The sequence below is a fragment of the Triticum dicoccoides genome, chromosome 4A, assembly GCF_002162155.2.
Source record: "Triticum dicoccoides isolate Atlit2015 ecotype Zavitan chromosome 4A, WEW_v2.0, whole genome shotgun sequence".
Taxonomy (NCBI): domain Eukaryota; kingdom Viridiplantae; phylum Streptophyta; class Magnoliopsida; order Poales; family Poaceae; genus Triticum; species Triticum dicoccoides.
Window position 1 is genome coordinate 115,130,654 of NC_041386.1, and position 13,639 is coordinate 115,144,292.

The 13,639-nt window shown below is 45.1% G+C and overlaps 2 protein-coding genes across 2 annotated transcripts; both read left to right on the plus strand.

Moving 5' to 3' along the window:
* Positions 1–9,281: 9,281 nt before the first annotated feature.
* Positions 9,282–11,180, plus strand: LOC119285311 (E3 ubiquitin-protein ligase CSU1-like). The gene is made up of 2 exons (XM_037564546.1): positions 9,282–9,689; positions 10,363–11,180. Exons 1-2 carry the CDS (start codon positions 9,451–9,453, stop codon positions 11,036–11,038), a joined length of 915 nt encoding a protein of 304 aa, XP_037420443.1. The 5' UTR covers positions 9,282–9,450; the 3' UTR covers positions 11,039–11,180.
* Positions 11,181–11,780: 600 nt separating this feature from the next.
* LOC119285313 (photosynthetic NDH subunit of lumenal location 1, chloroplastic-like) lies at positions 11,781–13,627 on the plus strand. The gene is made up of 8 exons (XM_037564548.1): positions 11,781–11,936; positions 12,018–12,114; positions 12,207–12,290; positions 12,436–12,509; positions 12,699–12,821; positions 12,908–12,979; positions 13,117–13,213; positions 13,294–13,627. The coding sequence occupies exons 1-8, from the start codon at positions 11,904–11,906 to the stop codon at positions 13,401–13,403; spliced, it is 690 nt and encodes a 229-aa protein (XP_037420445.1). The 5' UTR covers positions 11,781–11,903; the 3' UTR covers positions 13,404–13,627.
* The last annotated feature ends 12 nt before the right edge of the window (positions 13,628–13,639 follow it).

A 13,639-nucleotide genomic window follows, 5' to 3' on the forward strand; every position in this document is an offset into this window, starting at 1 on the left:
CAACTCCATCAGGTCATCCTGATTGACCCGCCGAACTCTTAACGATCAGTCTTTACGATGTATTCAACCAAGATCTGAGCTCAATTAAGGTTCAAACGGCGGCTTGTCATGCGAGAGCACGGTTTATAGATAGTCAGGATGAATCCAGGCTTCATAAGCCGCCTTCCTTGGAACTTGGATAAATCGGTCTGTGATGTATGTTGTTACTCTGACCCTGCATACTCCTGATAAGTCTATAAAGCAAGATACGGCTTTATCTGGGTTCAAATGTCGATTGGGTACTGTGAGTCAGGCTCACGGAACGTACGAACAATCCAGTGGCTCCGTCTAGTTTCATTGAAGAAGACACTTTGGCTTGGCAGCCTACAAAAGCCTCGAATTTCTTTTGATTTCTTATTTGTATTCTTTATATGGTTTTTCGTTGCCTTCTGGTGTTTGCAAGTCGGGCCCAACTGTCCTGTTTACGGCTCATATTTGAAGCATACTTTGGGTTTCTACAACCCGTCAGGAGGGCAGACTCTAAGTCGCCAAAGTATCATGTTTAGAGTTATAGCTCTAACACCTCTAAATGCATGAAGTTGATAAGCCGGCAATCTAAGCATATACTACAGGTATGACATCTTATTTCACAATTGTCAGATTGGCCCTGGTTATGGACTTTCCGTCCTCAGTGGCTTTAATTGGGTGTCATGACCCGCCCGGCGGTAAGCCGCCAGGGCTCTTGTATTTTCTTTGCGTGCAGGATAATAATCATTCAGGTCTGCATAAGTCAAAGGCTATCATACTGATAAGAGTTTTTAAACCAGCAGATCAACAGTATTAAGCAAAAGGCAGAAACATGCACGATGGCACAACAGATTCAAGTTTTTGCTACCCTATTACATGGTTTCATGACCCGAATGAGATCAAGTGTTTTTCAAAGATCAAAGGTATCAACCGCCCGGCAGTTCATTCTTCTTGGCCTGGCTCTCGATCATCCCTTGCTGGTTCTTCATCCTCTGCCATCTGGAAGTTTGGTTTTGACCAATCAAAGTCATGCAAGGCGTAGAATTCAGCTTCATCATCAATAAGATTGGACAGATCAATTTCAGGGGCGAAGGTGTGCTTATGAATTGGAGGAATCAAATCCATCACTTTATACGCAGGAGTATGCATCTTCTGGTTCTCTGCGTCGTAAGCTAGCCGATATTTAGAGAGATTGGTTTCTTCAGCAATGACTGTCGCATGAGAACAGATTGCTTTAACACAAGCGACGAAGTCTTGTTGATCAAAAGAAGTCCCATATTCCTTCAGACTTGGATATCCACTGGCTACGTCGGCCGGGTCTAACTCTGGTACCCATGCCTTAGCATGGCTCAAAGTTGTCACAGCACCGGCTCTCGCACAAGACCGTTTTATCTCTTGAATTCTGGTGGGCAGGATTGATAATTTCTTTAACACATCACTTAACAGATTGGGTCCTTGGTTTGTTGGAGAAATGGTAGCCAATGTACGCTGAGCTCCGGTTTACAACTGCTCGACAAGAGTATAGACTGCCTTGAGCTTCACAAGCATGTCCTGGTTAAGGTTGCTGCTCCTGAGACCTGAGTAAATTACAGATCGGTTAAATGGCGGTTTATATTACTATGACAAGTATTCACTTTGGATGAATAACAAGGCGACTCACCAAAGATAGCAGAAACCATCTGAGATACATGATGCTTTAAGCCGGTGAGCTCAGTGGTTACCTCTTCAAGAGCAGCCTCTGCTTTTCCAGCTCATTGTATTAAGGCAGTCTTTTCTTCAGCCCAAGTCCTTTTCTCCGCCTCAAAATTGGTCTTCAATTTTTTCGACTCAGCCACGCTAAACTGGAACTTTGACTCAGCTTTTTGAGTCTCGGTTTCTTGAGTCGCCAGCCGGGTCTATGCATCATTTAATTGAGATTCAGTTCAGTAGTAGGAGCTTGCATAAAGCGCATAACTTGTCAAATACATTCATGGTGGATTACAACAATATAAGTCCTAAGTCCTTTGCAAGCAACAACACTTGGCACTTGGGGGCTAATGTCTGTCAAAGCAATATTTCAAGGAAACGGCTCTTATGAATAAAGTGCCAAGCACTTTGCAAGCAACACTACTTGGCACTTGGGGGCTAATGCATATTGCTTGAAACTTATTAATGATGAGCCGGATATGTTGTAAACAGTCTCAGCCGACTCATGGGGGCTATGCAGTTAAGCTCTACTTTCTTACACAATGATAAATAGGACAGGCTTATTCATGCTGATTAAACCGACCCTTGGGGACTATGTATGCAAAATTAAACTGCTTCAACATCCAGTTTAATTTTAAACCGGACTTGGAGGGAGTCTATGACATAAGCTTATGAATTCTTCAAGTCTACAGCCTATTCAATCTTATCATAGCCAGTAGACTTGGGGGCTGGCAGGATGTACATAACTTATTTAAAAGCCCGAAGTCATACCTCATATTTCTGGTGCATTTGTTTCACCATATCAATCTCAAGGTCCCGACTAGAATGAACTTGGTTAAGATAACCAAACAATACTTCATTGACGGTCAGTTGAGAGTTGTCAACAATGTCAAATTTCATTTTTCGCCTCTTAGTGAACTCATCTTTAGCAGAGTGCTTGGCCAGGACGGTTGGACGTCCCGGTTCTCTGAAGCTGGTGCTAGGGATAATAACATCTTCACCATGTTCTTCTGGCGGCTTAAGTGGATCGGATGATTCAGTGAACACATGATTGGCATATGTATGATCATGGGAGAAGTCGGGAATCTCAGGCAGTGTGTCAGTAGCAGGTTCTTCTGGCCATTTGTCAGAAGCTTCAGGTACAGGGACTTGCTGCAACGGCTCAGCAACTTCAGGTGTCTCAGTTGGCTTAGTCACCTTCACCTTCTTATTAGGCTTTTGCTTGACCACTGCATGGGTTATGACATGTCGGTATAAATGTAAGAGTGTAAAGAGCTACAGAGTAAAATTAATTGCCATTACCCAGGGGCAGTTTTAAAAGCCAGCAAGTCAGTTTGTGATAAGTCGCCAGAGGAAGAACAGGCAATTTCCTAGTCAATAGTCCTCAACAGAGTTAAGTGATAGGCAATAAGACCCACCAGCGGGTTAAAGGAGCAAGTTAAAAAAGAACCTCGTTTCACCATTTACGAGGAGTGGGAGTGTTCGGTAAGCCAGAGGACAATTCTTCACCTCCGCTATTCCGAGTCTGGCGCCGGCTGTTGTTGCTTCAAAAGAAAGTGAGGATCCAAATAAGCTAAGGGGTGTGAAAATCTTACTTTTCGGATTACCCGTCGAAATTTCTGTCTTGGCAAAGGCTCTGAGTCGGAGGAAACAATCATTACCTCTTCTTCCATGGCTTGGCTGGCCCCCGTATCATCCTGATAATAGTCAGTGTCAATAATATGATTGAAAAAGGAGCCAAGGGAGTCAAGGGCTACCTCCGACTCAGAGCTGTCGTCCAGCTCAAACATACTGGAAGCACTTGGCTTCTTCTTGCTTTTCTTGCGATTTTTCTTGGCGGCTTTCTTGGCAGCCCTGGCCTTTTTAGCAGCTTCATGGTCATATTTTGCCTTCCAAAAATCTGATTTAGCCTATGAAAGTTAACAAAAGTTGAAGTTAATAAGATATTCAAATGATGAGTTGAAAGCAAAGCAAGTTAGAGACTCACATCTGGCGGCGGGTTAAGTTTGCAGAAAGGGTTTAGACCCACTTTGCTGCAGTCCTCGGAATCTTCATTCAAAAGAGTTCTTGTCATTTCAGTAATGGGTCATCAGACAGACACAAAGAGCTGTGGCGTAATGGATCCTTTATGCCGCCTGTGTATGTACACATTAAGTCAGGTCGACGGCTCAAGGGTATGATCCGCCAGGTGACCCAACATCGAACTAAGTCAATGCCAGTTAATCCGTTTTCCAGCAGAGCTTTAACTTTCTCTATGGTAGGCGCAAGTTTTCTATGTTCGGTGGTTGAGAGCTTTCCCGGAAGATCATGCTTCGGGTCAAGATGTTCAACGCGATAACCCGGCAATGGATTCTTGTCAGCCAAAAAAGTATCCTTGCAGTAAAACCACGTCCGATTCCAATCTTTGGGGTGACTAGGCAGGCATGCATAAGGGAAGATGGCGTCTCTTCTGCGTTGAATCGAAATTCCGCCGAGTTCCAAGCTAGGGTCGTTCGTGAACTCATTCTGGTGGTTCAAATAAAATAATTCTCTGAAAAGTTCAACGTTGGGCTCCTCTTGAAGGTATACTTCGCACAAGACTTGAAAGTTGCAGATATTCGACACGGAGTTGGGACTAATATCTTGAGGATGGAGCTGGAAGAAGTGCAGGACATCTTGGAAAAACTTAGAGTCGGGTGGTGAGAAGCCTCGATTCATATGATCAGTGAATACAATGACTTCGCCCTCCTTCGGTTGAGGTCTTTCTTCGCCCGGTTCAGGGGCACGATAGTACATGGCATTCTTTTCTGGCAAATATCCGATTTTGACAAAGTCTTTAAGCGTGCCTTCAGTGACAATGGAGGGAACCTAGTTGCATGCATAGAATGTCTTTGGCGGCATTGTGAAGAGAGAAAACCTAAAGAAAGGGAAATTTTGGCCGGTTCAAATCAGATTGGTGAAGTCACAGGTGAAAAGTTACAGCATATATATTAAGAATGGCGGCTTAAGTGAGGACTAATGATATGTGAGTAATTATAAGTCAGACATGTAAGCCGCCATGACACGTACTGGTATTTCAGGATCTGACAAGAGCAAAATTTTACTAAGTATCAAGACAAACAGGTTTCACAGATTAAGGATATAAGATTGGATCTGCGGCTATTCAGAAAAATGGAATAAAATCTAAACCTAAAGTGGCGGCAGCAGAAGAGCAGGGGCGTTCAGATGAGATCTATTGTAAGAAAGATATGGTCCGATATCAAAAATAAGTGCTAAAAATTGTTACCGCGTAAGGTTTATGTGGTTTTTCGGATCTAAGCCATGAATCTAAGCAAGAAAAAAGAAGGGCGGTGATGAACACTGAAACCCTAATGACATATCTATGGCGAGGAAGGGGAAGACTTACTGTTGCTGATGAGACAGCGGAGAGGCGCCGCGGTGCTCTGACCCGTTTAGGGTGATGCAACGGCCGGAGTCGATGAAGGAGATGAAGGTTGACGGCGGCGGAGCTCGGGTGAACTGGGACGTCGTGAGGAGGAAGAAGAAGGAGAAAAGGCAAAGGGAGAGAATGAGAAGTGAGCTCGTGGCTCTATTTATAAGGCCGGAAGGATAAATGGCATGCACGAGAATCGAGGAGACAAGAAAACAGATATGTGACGACGTGGGCGCCTCAATTTTCAAAGGATCGGTAAAGAAAAATATTTAATTAAGATTTGGGCCGTGTATTAATTGCAGGTGATGTCACGATGGGTTATCGCAATTTTCGGAAATGACGTCATGGCGGGTTACAATGTTTCGCAATAAGATGAAGAAGGATTTTTTCTAAGTGTTGAAGATTGACATGAACGAGTTCAAATCAACCTGGGGCCTAATGTTGGGGATATGACTATCGGATATGACCCGCCCAAGAGGGGTCGGGTCATCCCTTATGGCGGTTCATCTAAATGAAGCCCAAGAGTATGCTAAAGATGGCGGTTCATAGATAGGCTTGTTAAAAGGCCCAAATCCGGAGGCGGCTTAAGGCCCGTAAGTATAAACCGCCATGTATATGTAAACTTGGGTTGTAAGGCATGTAAGATAAGTCACTAAGCCGGACACGTTTGTATGAGCTGGCCAGGACTCTGTAGGCCGCAGGGCGTCAACCCGTGTATATAAGGGGACGACCCAGCGGCGGCTTACGGCAAGAAACAACAAGTCAAAAGCCAGGCAAAGCGTGTTTGCTCCCTGGTAATCGAAACTCTAGCAATACAACCTCAAACTGGAGTAGGCCTTTACCTTCACCGCAAGGGGCCGAACCAGTATAAACTCCCTGTGTCATTTGTCCCGTTTTAACCCCTTTAAGCTAACCTCGTCGCAATGGATCCACAACTAAGTCCTTCTACAAGGACATCTGTCGTGACACTTCCACGACAGGGTGCGCCCCAAGGGGGAATCCTACTCCTACTAGGAGTAGGTTCCCCTTTCCTAGTCCAACTAGGAGGGGAAGGAATGAGGAGGAGGGGAGAAGGAAAGAGGGGGCCGGCCCCCCAAGCCCTAAACCAATTCGGTTTGGGCCTAGGGGGGCGCGCCCCACAGCTCCCTTGTTGCACTCTATTTCCACTAAGGCCCATGAAGGCCCATTGACCCCCCCGGGGGGGTTCCAGTAACTCCCCGGTACTCCGGTATTTATCCGATGACCCCCGAAACCTTACCGGTGTCTGAATATAACCTTCCAATATATCAATCTTTATGTTTCGACCATTTCGAGACTCCTCGTCATGTCTGTGATCTCATCCGGGACTCCAAACAACCTTCGGTGCATCAAAACACATAAACTCATAATACAGATCGTCATCGAACGTTAAGCGTGCGGACCCTATGGGTTCGAGAACTATGTAGACATGACCGAGACACATCTCCGGTTAATAACCAATAGCGGAACCTGGATGCTCATATTGGCTCCTACATATTCTATGGAGATCTTTATTGGTCAAACCGCATAACAATATACGTTGTTCCCTTTGTCATCGGTATGTTACTTGCCCGAGATTCAATCATTGGTATCTCAATACCTAGTTCAATCTCGTTATCGGCAAGTCTCTTTACTCGTTCTGTAATGCAACATCACGTAACTAACTCATTAGTCACATTGCTTGCAAGGCTTATAGTGATGTGCATTACCGAGAGGGCCCAGAGATACCTCTCCGATACATGGAGTGACAAATCCTAATCTCGATCTATGCCAACTCAAAACACCATCGGAGACACCTGTAGAGCATCTTTATAGTCACCCAGTTACGCTGTGACGTTTGATAGCACACTAAGTGTTCCTCCGGTATTCGGGAGTTGCATAATTTCATAGTCATAGGAACATGTATAAGTTCTGAACAAAGCAATAGCAACAAAACTAAACGATCATCGTGCTAAGCTAACAGATGGGTCAATTCAATCACATCATTCCCTAATGATGTGATCCCGTTAATCAAATGACAACTCTTTGTCCATGGCTAGGAAACTTAACCATCTTTGATTACCGAGCTAGTCAAGTAGAGGCATACTAGTGACACTCAGTTTATTTATGTATTCACACATGTATTAAGTTTCCGGTTAATACAATTCTAGCATGAATTATAAACATTTATCATGATATAAGGAAATATAAATAACAACTTTATTATTGCCTCTAGGGCATATTTCCTTTAGTGGCCCCCTCGGGCATCGTCTCACATTGATTATTTTTTCCATAAATCACATATATTTCAAAATAAATCTCCGTAAATTTTTATCGTGTTTGGACTTCGTTTGGTATGGATATTCCGTGAAACAAAAAACATGCAACATACAGGAACTGGCACTAGGCACTTGATCAATATGTTAGTCCCAAAAATAATACAAAATGTTGCCAAAAGTATATGAAAATTGTAGAATAATGTCATGAAACAATAAAAAAATTATAGATACGACGAAGACGTATCAATCTTTCAATGCTATCCCAGAGAGGATAATGATGTAGCTCATGAACTAGCTCATCTTGCTAGATTTGAGAATCCTAGTGTATGGTTAGATGATGCCCCTCGGGGTTTAGGCTTTGTTCGGAGTACCTCCACTCCACAACTCCACTCCCAGAGCTGGTGGAGTTACAGTTGAAAATCGTGGAGCACCTATTTCCTAGCTCCACAGCTCCTGAGATTTCGCGGACCCGGTGGAATTCTGAATAGGGTCTTAATTTCCTTTCTTGTCAATAATGTTGTTATCACCAATCTATAAAAAGAGGGTTTAAAGTGTAAAAAAAAGAACTCAGAGCAACTAATTGGAGGGGTTCCCCCTCGCGGGGCGCCTTTCCTGGTGCAGGAGCACCCCAACGCGCCATGTGGTGTGTCCCGGCGTGCCATGTGTCACACTGGACGCTTCCCCCATCGAGATGTTTGGGGGGGTATTTTTGTTTTTTGGGGGTTTTTCCTTGTTTCTTTGATTTCTTTCTGTTATGAGCATGGATCACAGGTGTGCTTACGCATGAAGCACAGTTGTGTTTTAATGTGAAGCACAATTGTGCTTCTTGTGTGAAAGCACAAATGTGGTTCTCCAGATTGATGTGTTATCGCATGAAGCACAGTTGTGCTTCCGCGTGAAAGTGTAGAAGTTGTTCCTCAAAAAGTGAAGCACAAATGTGTTTTCATGTGAAGCACAATTGTGCTTCTGCGTGAAAGCACAATTGTGCTTCTATGCTTCCCTAGAAGTGAAGCACGGGCGTGCTTCCGTGTGCGTGAAAACATAATTGTGCTTCTGCGAAAAGCGACAGACAAGTGTGCTTCCACATGAATCGTAGGTATGATTCCGCAGGAGGCACAACTATGCTTCTCGTGTGAAAGCACGATGTGATTTTGCGAAGAACAGCTATGCTTCTCGTGTGAAAGCATAAACCGTGCTTCTCTTATGCGTGAATCGTAGGTATGATTCCATATGAAGCACAACTATGCTTCTCGCACGAAAGCACAAACCGTCTTTTTTTAATGAAGGATGGTTTAGTACCATTTCGAAGCACGAGGTTAGTACAGTCATGAAGTCGGGGTTAGTACAGTTTCGGAGCACAAATTTTGACTAGAAAAAGTTTGTCAAAACATATCAATAGGATCTAGTTTCAAGGACCTCGACGTGAGAAAAGCAACATGGATATTTTTTTTGTGATTTGACACATGGTTCGAGAGATAATAAATCAAAAATCAAATATATGGAAAATGCACAAACAAACCACCCATCGCCCCTCCATGTTGAAAGAAATCCTATCAAAACACAATAGTTACGACAAGTGGTTGTGGTACTTATCACTACAAGAGGAGGTTGAAATGATTTTGCAGGGTACCTCTTAATTACTACTCCAGGTCAAACACGTTGTTGATTGCAAAAGTTTTTTTTAGGGTCGATTGCAAAAGTTGGTGGAAACAAAACCAAAGTATCCCTTATATTTGGGGAAGAGCTTGCAATGGAAAGTCTGAAACTCGCACCGGCCCATAAGTCAAATGACACGGGCCGGTCAGAGAACCCTGAGAGACTCCCACAAATCCCAGCCCGATCCAGACACGGAACCGAACCGAGCCCAACTACCCAAGTCCCAGCCCGATCCGCCCTTCGTCTCCACTCCACCCGATCAAACCATCACCTCGCCGACTTCTCCTCCCCGTCAAATCTAGGGTTAACACTTCGGCAACCCACCCCAGAGCAGGGCCGCATCGCCTTCCTCCTCGTGCCCGCGCCTCCCACCCGCCGGCCGGAAGGGGCAGACGAAGGTGAAGCGCAGCGAAGATGCCGCAGCGGCACTCGAAGAACAACAACGACCTCGCCTTCTTCACCTACGAGGAGAAGCGGAAGCTCGGGTACGGCACCCAGCGGGAGCGGCTCGGCAAGGACTCCATCAAGCCCTTCGACGCCTGCTGCCTCTGCCTCAAGCCGCTCATCGACCCGCTCGCCTGCCCCAAGGGCCACACCTTCTGCAAGGAGTGCATCCTCGAGTGCCTCCTCGCGCAGAAGAAGGACATCAAGCGGTACCAGCTCGTTGTTCCTTTTTTTTTTATTGGGTCCTGATTCCTTCTTTGCTTGGTCATCCAAGGACTGGTTAATTCCAGGGAATTTGCAATTTGTTAGCGAGGATTGTGGAATTGGTATGATTGTGCTCAGATGCGGTGCGGGCTTAAATGTGCATTCCTGCTCCTAGGATTGTAGGGTTCCTCATGGATAGGGCTTGTTGGACTTATCGTAGCTTGCCATTTTCCTTGGTACTATGAGAACTCTTTTAGCACGGTGTTTTAGTTTTGTGGCACTGGAGGTCGCGCCATGTATGAGAATTTGGGGCGGCAATTGAAATTCGATCCTGGGATGGGCATTTGTCATGGTGAAGTGTTTGGATCGGTGGTGTTATGTTGCTAGTACTAGCTACAGTATAGTAGTTATCCCTGAATTTCAAGAGAAAATGATCTTGCTTCATCATTGAATTTCTACTAGTATATAGTAAATTAGTACAGTTTCGGTGTCCATAAGACTGATACTTCCCCATGCCATTTGTCATCAACATTTCAGCAATTGATCACTGAAGTAGTTTGAATCTATATTCCTGTTCTTAGTGGACATTCGAAATTGCTATACTTGCCCTTAAGTTATCTGCTTGCTTGTTCAACCAAATAAAAGGTATGGATTTCTGAGTGTTTTTCCTTCTTCCAGCAAGCTTATAGCTCATGATTCCCAGAAAAAGCAAGAGAAGGAAGAGGAGGAGGAGAAGCTGGTGCTGCAAAAATCCAAGGAGTTGGATGCTTTTGATCAGCAGAATCATGGAGCAGTCCCCCAGTACTATGATCGCAGCGGTTCCCAAGACAAGAATGGTTTTCATGGAGCCAACAGTGTGAAGACTACCTCCTTTGAAGAGGAAGCCCTACGCACCATGAAGGCGTTTTGGCTTCCGTCAGCTACACCCGAAGCCACTGTCAAGGTAGATGCTCCTTCTACTGACACAATCTGTCCCGAGGGGCAGGAGAAGCTCAAGCTGAAATCACTCTTCCCTATTTCTTTCACCGAGGAGAACGCTCGTCAGAAGAGCAGTAAGTCAGTGGAGAAAAGCTACATCTGCCCCAGCTGCAAGTCCAATCTCACAAACACAATGTCCCTGGTGGCGATCAGCACCTGTGGCCATGTCTTCTGCAAGAAGTGCTCGGACAAGTTCATAGCAACAGATAAGGTCTGCTTAATGTGCAGCAAACCGTGCAAAGAGAGGAATTTGATTAATTTAGAAAAAGGAGGAACGGGTTTCGCCGCACACGATGACCACCTAGAGGCAAAGAACTTCAAGCATTTAGGGAGTGGTTCTGGGCTAGGATTGGTGAAGCCTGCTCCTAAGGCATAGCCTTCAATTATGTAACTGTTGTTGTATAATGCTGTCAGTTATCGTTGTGGCACGAATATATGTAACCTGGAATTTTTAAATGTTTTGATATCTTTTTGATAAGTATGATCTGGAACAAACGATACTCAGGTTTTTCATCCAAGTGATATCGTGCTTGTGGTTTTGCTCTGATGCAGTATCTAAGGATTTCTTTGGCGCTTGACTGTCTTACTAGTTTTATATGTTGTCACACTGGAGATTCTGCATGAGCAAACCTTGCTGTAAGAGCAAATATTCGTTTTCCTTGTACCATCATGCTTTGTCCACATTCAGAACTTAGGGCCTCTTTGGAACTTCTGGAAGGATAAAAAAAATCTGCAATCCAAAGAGTCCCTAGTGGTAAGCAGTACTATAAGTCTGTAGCATATCCCTTTGCAGTGAGATGGCTTTTCCATTTCTGCAAATTCTGTGGTGAGATGACTTTTGCATCTCTACAGATTATGTCTCCATCTATGTAGTTAAACCACAGGAAATGGAGAATGCGTTAGGTCAGACATATCTCGACAAAATCACCACAGGAAACAAACCAAAACCGACCAAGTTATGAACTACAACCTCCGTCCCAAAATATAAGACGATTTTGCTGTTTTTCTAGTACTATCCATCAGAAGGGAATGAATGGTCCCCTTTTGTCAGCCGATGGCCAGCACAAAACAAAGAAACAAAAGGTTTTGAAAAGGATAATGGAAACGCTGACCTGGCAGCCTTGGCTTCCACCCACGCACGCAACACATGGAGAAGCTTACGGACCACAGTCCAGCTCCAGCAGCAACAGATAGCCAACCAACCTGGGGCAGGCTAGGATCAGAGCTCCACTCAAGGTGAAATGGCAAGCCTGCAGAGCTTGATATCCAAACAGGTACGTATGTGCTTTAATGAACCCTGTTATCATCCTTCTCTTGATTTCGTTCCTGGACTCAGAACCCGGTGTTGTCTTCAGTTGATTGCGCCGAACTGCACGGCCACTGCCAGGCTGAACGGGGCTCCCCCTTCGGTGGTGAACGCGAGCTCGAGCGAAGCATCCTCGGATGAGAAGAGTAATTCTCGTGTGCTGTTCATCTCAATGTGTTTTTAAAGGTTGGCACAGGAAAAATTGTTGATAGAATCTCCCTTCCTGACCTTACTATAGAGGTCACAAAAAGGAGATTGGCACTGCTTGGTGCTGGGGCATTATCCACTGTCCTGTTAAACAGCAGCTCTGCAGATGCTGAAGGTATGCCCATTGTTAATTGTTCAGTTTCACCTCCATGGCAGGCGATATGCAACTATGCAAGTTATCAGCTTGTTAAATATTAGCATCCCCATGTACAGTAGGATTGTGTGAGCTAATGCTAACTGGAGTTGTTCCTAGATTTCAGAAGTACCAAAGAATTACCGCTCTTACGTCGATGCAAACGACGGATATTCGTACCTCTACCCAGCTGATTGGAGGGTAATTTGTCATGTTTACTAGTACTCCCTCCGTCTCATATATAAGATCTTATTACATCCAATATGTGAGTAGTAAATTAGTGTGCAAGAAGGACAATTCAGATGCCAAATAATTATTTTTTCTCGAGTCATTGGCTCTTGTGGATTTCATTCACATAACGCTTTTGTTTCCCCGCGTACTTCATGTCAGGATTTCGACTTCTTGGGCCATGATTCAGCGTTCAAGGACCGTAATGTGCAGCTGCAGTCTGTCCGTGTGGCCTTCATTCCTACTCAGAAAACAGACATTCGTGACCTAGGCCCAATGGATGAGGTAGGTAGCCTTCCGCCTGGATTTTCTGGACTTTGGACCAGATCTCGTCTTCCCTTTCTTCTGACCACTGCTTCATCTTCCCTCAGGCGATCTTCAATTTGGTAACCGAAGTGTACGCTGCTCCGAACCAGATACCAACGATCTATGAAATGCAAGAGGTTTGCCGTTTCATCCACTGCTTGCGTTGCAATTTTTAAGTTGTCGAATCTCATCGACCAGCCATAGAATTCCCGATCTGCTACGCTGCAAAGATCGGAAAGATGAGCGGTTACTTTGTTGTGCTGTAAATTGGCAGCGTACGGTGGATGGCAGGAACTACTGGACGTTTGAGTACGATCTGGAGGCGCCGGGCTACGGCGTGTCGGCGTTTGCGACGGTCGCCATCGGGAACGGTACACGTTTCATGGGGATTCTGGTCATGTGTTTCCCCCTCCTGTGGACACGAAGCTGAGTTGGTGTTGGTTTTTGGCAGGGAGGTACTACACGCTGATCGTGACGGCTAACGAGCGCCGGTGGAGCAGGCTGCGCAACAGGCTCAAAGTCGTCGCCGACTCCTTCAAGATCTACGACTTGAACGCCTGATTGCGCAAGCTCTTGATGTCCGTCGGCACCATCCGACCGTTGCAACGCGGGCGAAACCTGGTGTCGCCTGAGGCCGAGAGGAACCCAACCCAACGAATCTGCATTGCTCAGACATCGCGCTACTCATGCTTGTACGAATCTAGTGGAACCAGTACACATGAATTAGTGGTCAAAATGTACTTCTTTAAAACCATATTGAGGAACCAGAGGGAGTATGATTCCTAGCACAGTTCGTC

What these genes read in the sequence shown, in the direction of transcription:
- LOC119285313 (XM_037564548.1), top strand. Translation starts at nt 11,904, where the DNA reads ATGGCAAGCCTGCAGAGCTTGATATCCAAACAG. An exon ending in TCTACCCAGCTGATTGGAGG is followed by an intron (nt 12,510 to 12,698) that starts GTAATTTGTCAT and finishes ACTTCATGTCAG; the next exon opens with GATTTCGACTTCTTGGGCCA. An exon ending in CGATCTATGAAATGCAAGAG is followed by an intron (nt 12,980 to 13,116) that starts GTTTGCCGTTTC and finishes GTAAATTGGCAG; the next exon opens with CGTACGGTGGATGGCAGGAA.
- LOC119285311 (XM_037564546.1), top strand. Translation starts at nt 9,451, where the DNA reads ATGCCGCAGCGGCACTCGAAGAACAACAACGACCTCGCCTTCTTCACC. An exon ending in CAGAAGAAGGACATCAAGCG is followed by an intron (nt 9,690 to 10,362) that starts GTACCAGCTCGT and finishes TCCTTCTTCCAG; the next exon opens with CAAGCTTATAGCTCATGATT.